The sequence below is a fragment of the Gobio gobio genome (genome assembly GCF_949357685.1).
Source record: "Gobio gobio genome assembly, contig: scaffold_121, whole genome shotgun sequence".
Taxonomy (NCBI): domain Eukaryota; kingdom Metazoa; phylum Chordata; class Actinopteri; order Cypriniformes; family Gobionidae; genus Gobio; species Gobio gobio.
This window is the reverse complement of record NW_027645596.1, coordinates 149,567-158,000: the sequence shown is the minus strand read 5'-3', so window position 1 is coordinate 158,000 and position 8,434 is coordinate 149,567. Positions and strand designations below refer to the sequence as shown.

General features: G+C 43.4%; 1 protein-coding gene across 1 annotated transcript in view; it reads right to left on the bottom strand.

Moving 5' to 3' along the window:
* Positions 1 to 3,220: 3,220 nt before the first annotated feature.
* LOC307122483 (uncharacterized protein) overlaps positions 3,221 to 8,434 on the bottom strand; it is a gene marked incomplete at both ends in the record, with an annotated part of 98,713 nt that continues 93,499 nt past the window's right edge. The window contains 7 exons of the mRNA XM_079846462.1: positions 3,221 to 3,293; positions 3,377 to 3,524; positions 3,594 to 3,786; positions 3,873 to 4,030; positions 4,104 to 4,201; positions 4,273 to 4,460; positions 4,537 to 4,719. Coding sequence (XP_079702588.1) covers positions 3,221 to 3,293; positions 3,377 to 3,524; positions 3,594 to 3,786; positions 3,873 to 4,030; positions 4,104 to 4,201; positions 4,273 to 4,460; positions 4,537 to 4,719 — 1,041 coding nt within the window. The remainder of the gene's footprint in view (positions 3,294 to 3,376; positions 3,525 to 3,593; positions 3,787 to 3,872; positions 4,031 to 4,103; positions 4,202 to 4,272; positions 4,461 to 4,536; positions 4,720 to 8,434) is intronic.

The following is an 8,434-nucleotide window of genomic DNA, read 5'->3' as shown; positions in this document are numbered from 1 at the left end:
CTGCTTACATTGTGTAGCCTGTGGTTCATGAAAGTACCCATTAAATGGTCTCCCAGTTGCACAAGCAGTGAAAGTCACAGAGGTCACTTACCTTTGATAGTGGCATTGAACGCCAACAATTGCACCATCGGCCCGGGTAATCGGAGTACCTGCAAGAGCCTCAGGGGTGTAGGTAAGAGAGAAGGTGTAGACAAGCTCATCCTCATTCATCTGTAAGAGATTGTAGTTAAAACAAGACAGTTCCTCATGAAGGTGTAATCATTATTATGAATGAGAGAAAGTGCATTGTGCAATACGGTGGACAAACACTTCAAGCAGGAGAAAACAACTGCAGAGCTTAAAACATGCATTGGTATGAACGGGCCTTAAGAAATGTTTATGCCAGCTGCCCTGGCATTGCAAATACAACATACAACAGCAGTGTGAACTGACGGTCCTTGAAGAGGACTTTGGATATCCTCAATTTGAACAAACAACCGATTAAGATTTAGGAGTTCTTACCATCTGCACGCTGTTGCAGTCCTGTAATTCATACTCAAAGATGAGCACCCTAGACTCAGAGTCCTGACCAGCAACAGGACATCCACCTAAAGACAGACCAGTTGGCTGGATCAACTGACCATTGCTAAACAAGTCCTGCTGGACTTCTACAAGAACCCGGTTCTCTCCGCATTGAACCGCTACGCTGCTGGGAGTCACGGGTTGCCTCAACTGGAAGTCCACCGCCAACTCGCTCTGCACCTCGGGAACGACCGGATACCTCCAATCCAAAGGCTTCACTGGACCCTGCAACAGCTGCTTCTCCTGAAGGCCAAAAGGCTCCTGTGCAAGGCCTCTGGAGGCAGGACCCAAAGGACTCTGAAATGGAGAAGCCGCTTGCAAAGGATTCCAGAGCTCTGGAGCAGAAAAGGCAGGACTTCTGAAATCTGGATCTGATTTTTGCACCATGCTTCTTGGACTTTGACTGTGCATCAAACTTCCCCACGCATCAGGCAGATCAAACACAACAATCACAACCACCACTAACACACCTCTCAGAAGCTCCATCCTAGCAAACTTTGACACAAATGCCACAACACACACCAGTGCTTGGCTTTGCCATTTTGTACAGCTTTGAATGAAGGTGGCTCATCCCCTTTTAGTTGAATTGATTGCCTTTGATTCTCCTCTGGACCTGTAGAGTTTATATGCATCTCTGGGACCCACAGCTCTGCACAATTTGTATGTCTCTCTTATCTGACAAATTGAGGGGGACATTTACATGACACCATTTTCAAATGAAACTTTAAATGCATTGTGTTCATTTACACAACAACAGTGCTTTGTGGGCCTTAAAAATGCAAACTTTTAAAAACAGGGTTTCAAAGTTTTTGAAAATGAGACCATTATTGTCTCCATGTAAACTACAAAAACATGAATTTGTGAAAACTGTGACATCATGCGCATGCATATTGCGTGTTTAGTCTATAGGCACGTAGTGTTTCTTTGCAAAGTGTCATCGCCATCTACTGGATTCTCTGCAGAGATTCTCCTAGAGATTTAATCAGATCAAGATACGTCATATTTGCACAGTCTAATCTAAAGGCCTTGGTGATGTTTTCCCTGAAGGTCGTGTCAGTGGCGGCCTCACAAAGTTCGATGGTTCGCCATGACACAGGAAGCTGTTGTAAGTCGGGCATACAATGTCCGATCTGCCCCAAACTTCAGATGTTTGATAAGAGTCCTGGCCTGAAGACATCTACATATGAGTTTCAGAATTAGGCATGGCAAAATGGCTCGATAGCGCCACCTACAACATTTCAACGAAGTGCCCCTCCCGCTACGTTTCACGTACAGGTATGAAATTCGGTACACAGCCCAATACCTACAAAAAATCTCCTGCTACAAAATCAACGACACAGAGGGAAGATAGTGAGGGAAGGGCATGAAAAAGTGAATTGAAACACAGTCATTCATTTTTGTCCACTTGCCCTCAGCTTCTTATTCTTGAACATCAGCAGTTTATGCAACTGGCCACAGACCTACGTTTTGTCAAATTTTCCACCAAAATGTCTCTAGGAAAAATGTGTGATACAAAGAGCAAGAAGAGTTAACAGGACTAAGACTTAAGTTAATGATGGGACACTAAAATGGACAAATATAATAGTAGACCCCATTTTGAAATGTGTATTTCACAAACCTAATACACCAACAGTTAGCTCTTCAAACCAGTTAAATATAATTCAAATGGGATGCATTTCCTTGACAGCATGGATACTAGTCAAATTGCCTTCCACGTTCTGTTTTTAATGGTGCAGCAACAACAAGCACAGACAGTTAAACAAAGTAGCTTATTTTGTCCAAATCTACAGAAGCGACATGGTTTAGACCAGTTAATGTCACACTCTGGAAACGGTTTATAAAGACCCCTTTCATGAGTGAAGGTTAAAAGTCAAAAAAGTTTAAAACATTTTAGACCGCATTTACACCTGTATTTAGCATAGTCCACTTGTGATTGGACTGATAAACGCTTTAGTACCAGGTGTAAACAGGCCCTCAGACAGCAACTCAGGTGTGATACACCAGTTAAGGGACTAAACCAGCTTTTATTAAAGCACCAGTCTACTTTTCAATAAACATTGGGGCTAGCCTAAAGAAAAAAGGCTGGTCACAATTTGGGATTAAAAAGGACAATGCAGGTTGATACTGATTTCATTGCAGATGCAATGCTGTACTTGCATGACTTCGGGGGGCTTTCAAATAGCATTAGCAAAAAACAGAGGGACTTGGCATGCTTGAATATCAGTACAAGCAGTTATGTTAGTCCAGCCATAAAGCCACAAGTAGAGACCAAAACAGATTCCATTAAGAACAGGGACCCAGGTTAGCAACTGGAACTTGGCAAATAGGTCAGGTTTGGGCAGAAACTTGGCTTGTTTAGTTCAAGTCAAGCATAACCTTGAAGCAAAAAAAGGGAACTCTGGTTTAGTAGTGTAGCCCAATAAATCAAACTGAGAACAGTCATGAAAGATCAATACCAAAGAGACAGTTGAGTTAAGAAGTTTATTAAAACTACTAAAGTCACATGACCAGGTTAACTTCTCCACTAGACACCACAGTTTGCCCACTAGAGATGGTCTTGACGTTAGCATCTCTTCCTGGAAAAGAAGTGGTAGAATCGTGAGGCATTTAAAAACCAAATTCTCATGGTTCCTGAAGTCAGTTTACAACAAGCACTCACTTTTCCTAGTGCAGCTTTGCTCACAGGAGCCAGAAGAGGGATGGCACACTGCTGTACTACAGTGGATGAAGATCTAACAGAGGGGGGAAAGGGATAAGCCACGGAAAGAAAAACAACACCTAATATTAAGGATTCAGGTAAGGCTGCAGAGCATACGGTTTCCTGTAGAGGAGCCAGTGATGCTGGATCCACAAATGTGAACATCTTCACAACAAAGCGCTTGTAGTGGGTTGGGAACTGAAGACCAGAAGATCCAGCCACCGGAACCAATGAGGTCAGGTAACGGTCATCCTGGTAAGGGCATCTGAAAGGTAAAGAGGCAGTCAGAAGTGCCTTACAGCACACTAGATGGATAAAGACTGGCCTTACTCACCCATCGACCAGAAGGTCCCACTGGGGTAGACTGAGTGGACTGGGGGTTGATGTCGCCCAGCAACGTCCCAGCATTAGGACAATGTTGGGGTCGGTCCTCTCCAAAATGCGCACCTCAACATACACAGGCTCCCGCAGGACTTTTGTGACGGGATAATCAGCATCACCGTAGTAGGACGTGTATGCCTCATCCCCTGAGGAAGAAAACCAGCGTTTAACCAGAAACTGCTGCAACCTGGAGTTTTAGAAAATACTTATGCATACTTGGACAGACACTTACCTTCTGCACAGCCTTTGGTGACACATTGACCATTTGCCAGTCTAAGCTCCACCCTGAGGGGTCCAGAAGCCGCTACTGGTGGAGGTGCAGGAACAGTGTTGACCTCCACAACCAGAGCTTCCACAGAAGTAGCAGAGTACCTACACTGGAAGAGAAGCCTAGACAACAAATAGTGAGCTTGTAGCCTTTGTCAAGGATTCATATTTTTTCTAAATAAAATAAAATGCCTACTCAAAATGGCTGTCCCTTGTGATGGAACCAAGTGGTCCGACACCCACTTCATACGAGGAGGTCATTCGGTTTTCATACACCACATATCCACCGTCCTCCTGCAAATAGTAACTGTTGGCATCCAGGCCATTCCAAGCCATGCAGAACAGAACCACAAGCAGCTACTCACCATCATGCTTGTGCCACATGCAGTGACAGGGAACTGGTATATAGCAAAGGAAGGTGTGGATCCCACAGGACTGCAAGGTGGGTCGTTTCCACCCAGGAGACGGACTGAATCCAGGCTCAAGCGAGGTAGTGTAACATCTCTTGCCACCACTACCACAAACTGACCATCTCTTATACACTGGACAGTCACTGGAACAAGGTACAAGAGCAGGTTATTACTGAGGAGTGGTTTAACATGAACACCTTTGCATTGACTCACTCTTACCTGCCTTCCCATAGAAACACTGCTGTCCGTTAAAGCAGCAGTTGATAGCTTCACACTCAGCACCACTGATACCAGGTGGGCCACATTGGATCTGCTCATAATCAGCTACAGCACATTTGTCAAGGGGCTCTGCCTGCGCCACTGGCTGCTTAGACTGAACCTGCTGATGAAACTGTTGACTAGCTTGTTGTTGAACCTGCTGAGGAAACTGTTGACTAGCTTGTTGTTGAACCTGCTGAGGAAACTGTTGACTAGCTTGTTGTTGAACCTGCTGAGGAAACTGTTGACTAGCTTGTTGTTGAACCTGCTGAGGAAACTGTTGACTAGCTTGTTGTTGAACCTGCTGAGGAAACTGTTGACTAGCTTGTTGTTGAACCTTCTGAGGAAACTGTTGACTAGCTTGTTGTTGAACCTTCTGAGGAAACTGTTGACTAGCTTGTTGTTGAACCTTCTGAGGAAACTGTTGACTAGCTTGTTGTTGAACCTTCTGAGGAAACTGTTGACTAGCTAGCTGTTGAACCTTCAGAGGAAACTGTTGACTAGCTTGTTGTTGAACCTTCAGAGGAAACTGTTGACTAGCTTGTTGTTGAACCTTCAGAGGAAACTGTTGACTAGCTTGTTGTTGAACCTTCTGAGGAAACTGTTGACTAGCTTGTTGTTGAACCTGCTGAGGAAACTGGGGCAAATTACTCCACTGTGGAACAGCATGACAAAAAGCACAAAACCACACACAAAGTGCCAGCGATTGAACAGCACACCAGCTTCCTGCCATTGTTCAACAGCTAGTCACACTGTTGAGATGATGCCCTTTGGTCTTTTTGTATTCTACAGATTTTGGCTAATTAACGATAATCCCTCCCTCTTCATGAACAGTCATGATTCTCCAGACTTGCCCAAATGGGAGCTTATGCTACCAGAAAATTCTCATCAAAATGATACGCATGTGATGTAGGCCTATATTGACTCCAATTAGTCAGATTTGTCATATTGAAGACAAATAAAAAGGTTCATGCTCAGGTTTGCTACTGGAGCTTGCCCAAAGTACTTTGGGTAGATGTTTGGTGCATTCCGCTTTGCTTGTAGACTAGCATTACTACTTTTACAATATCTTTATATGGCAGAAATAGTAAGAGTAGTCTGTAGTTCCAAATTTAGCAACACACTCACAAACCTCCCTAAGCACTTCCCCTCGGGGCAATCCCTGTCGCCAGTTTGAAGTGTTCCACAAGTGGACAAGAGAGGTTTATGTGGACAGACCCTCGACTCCTTAGACAGAGGGGACCAGTCTACTCATATATACTTTAATTACAAAATAAATGTAACTGTAATCAGTTACTTATGAAAATGTTAATTATTACAAAGGGGGTTACATCTGAATATTTTCTGTAAAAAGCTAGGATATGTTGAATAATATGAATTTGTTGCTTTGCCTGTGCAGGATGCCTCTTGCCATTTACAGTGTTTTTTTTTTATATACAATTGCTAGGACCCATTTCTCAATACTTAGGTCACTTTTTCAAAACTCTTCACACAGTTCTCCTAACAAACTTTCAGCTCGGCACAGCAGATCATTTCACATTCAAAATGCACTAAAACTACCAAAACACAATTCTTTCCCCTAGCAAAGGTTTTCAACCAACACGCACACACTTTGTCAATCCCCAAACGGACGAGGCGTTTATACTTGACGCACTCGCCGTTGTACTATTCTGTGAAACGACAGAGGGCGACTCGGAGTAATTGTTCTATAAACCATCAGGAAACAGCAGTGAGAGAAGAATGTAGCTACACAGGTGACCATATTTATTTGAATAAACTTCACCAAAAACCACACTACAAAAGAATCGTGTAAAACTCAGTAAACCTTGATTGCTAATCATTAATACGGTGTATGCTTTCGATTTACCCCGAAAGAAAGTGAAATATGACAACCTGCCCCATAGGTGGGGCACATTAACATGACAGCTTGATGTTATCAGATACAATCAAATAAAACAACAAGACAAAATACAAATTAACTTTCAAATAAAATAATGGCATCATTAAAAATATACTAATTTCTTCTGAACATTGACTGTCATTCTTTCCTCAATAGAATAGCATAGTTCTAATAGGGGCACATTGTAACAGTTACAACATGCCCCACCTGTGCAACTGGGATTTAAACCCGTCTAGTGTCTTCTGCTGGTTAGAGCAGCATTAAAAGAACTCTCAACTTGGTCTTATTTTCAATAAACTTAAGAAATGTACGTCTGTTATGTTAAATGTTCAGTGAGAGCGTCCAAAGAATTATTAATTGGTGCAGTTTCTCTAAATAATGTTGATATGGCAACTAGTAAATACATTAGGTTTCATCATCCCGGCATGTGTGGAAAGTTAACCTGTTACAACTAGCCCCGCGTTTAAATTCCAGACGGAGAAAAATAATAACTTCTGTACCTCTGCAAGTCACATAGCATGCAGCCATAGGGTTTCAGACTAAATGGGACTTGCAAAGGTACAGTCAGTTCCACCACATTTGCAGAATAAGGCACTCTTTCCAGGTCAAAAGCAAAGTGACAAGTCAGATACAAGCAAGGATTGATGTCAGTTTTATTGAGAAACTTTCTTTTGCCCTTGAACAATTACAGGACCAAGTGTGGCCTTGCCTTCCCACTGAACACCTAGAGAGAAGAAAAAGAGCAAAGTTAGGAGCACTTAAAACATCAAAAGCAACCTTAAAGCAAGAGCTACCGACCTCCATAGGGAGAAGCAGCAATTCCACCATCAGGACCACATGTTGAGTCACAGCAACCACAAACTTGGTCATTTCCATCAGCAGCAAACCACCTGCAACAAGACAAAGCACTTTCAACATGAGCAAAGTCAGCTTTTTAAAAAAAGAATAAGTGCAACGTACCCATTGGCAAAGGAACAGGATTTGCGCTGAGCGTCACTGGGTGCAGAAGCAATAGTTGCCTTCAGAACACATGTTATGTAGATCTACAAGGGATGACAGACAAGTCAGAAAACCAAAGCAGATGGGAAGAGAAGTCGAATTAACTCTTGTGGTACATACAGAAGGACTGGTGCTCTCCTGGAACATGAATGCCTCCAGCTGGAACTGGATCTTGTCAACCTGGGACCGAGGCATGAAGCGGGAGCTGGAAGCTGTAGCCTTGGCATCCACAAAGCACCTGACGACAAAGTCACCACAAAGAGCAACTCATGAATGTTTAAAAAGAGCAAACAAAACAGTCCTATAGCATCAAGAGCCATGACCTTACCCATGATTCTCAATGAAGGAATATCTCGGAAGGGAGTTCACGTCAGGCACCTGAGTGGCCACACAGCTGTCCACAAACACACGCAGAGGCACATGATTGTACTGCTTCACAGATGCCTCGATGTTAATAACGCCACCCAGGAAATAGGAGTATGAAGGCCTCTGGTAGGACCAATCGTCTACAAAAGAGAAGGAACACCCTAGGAAGAGCCACATTTGCAAGGTCGAAGGTCCAAAGAAAGTGCACTTACCCAGCATGAGCTTCAGGGAGAACATCAAGACTTCTTCACCAACCTTGGTTGAGGCATAAGGGACCCATGTTGGCCTCAAGGCATCACTGCTTACATTGTGTAGCCTGTGGTTCATGAAAGTACCCATTAAATGGTCTCCCAGTTGCACAAGCAGTGAAAGTCACAGAGGTCACTTACCTTTGATAGTGGCATTGAACGCCAACAATTGCACCATCGGCCCGGGTAATCGGAGTACCTGCAAGAGCCTCAGGGGTGTAGGTAAGAGAGAAGGTGTAGACAAGCTCATCCTCATTCATCTGTAAGAGATTGTAGTTAAAACAAGACAGTTCCTCATGAAGGTGTAATCATTATTATGAATGAGAGAAAGTGCATTGTGCAATAC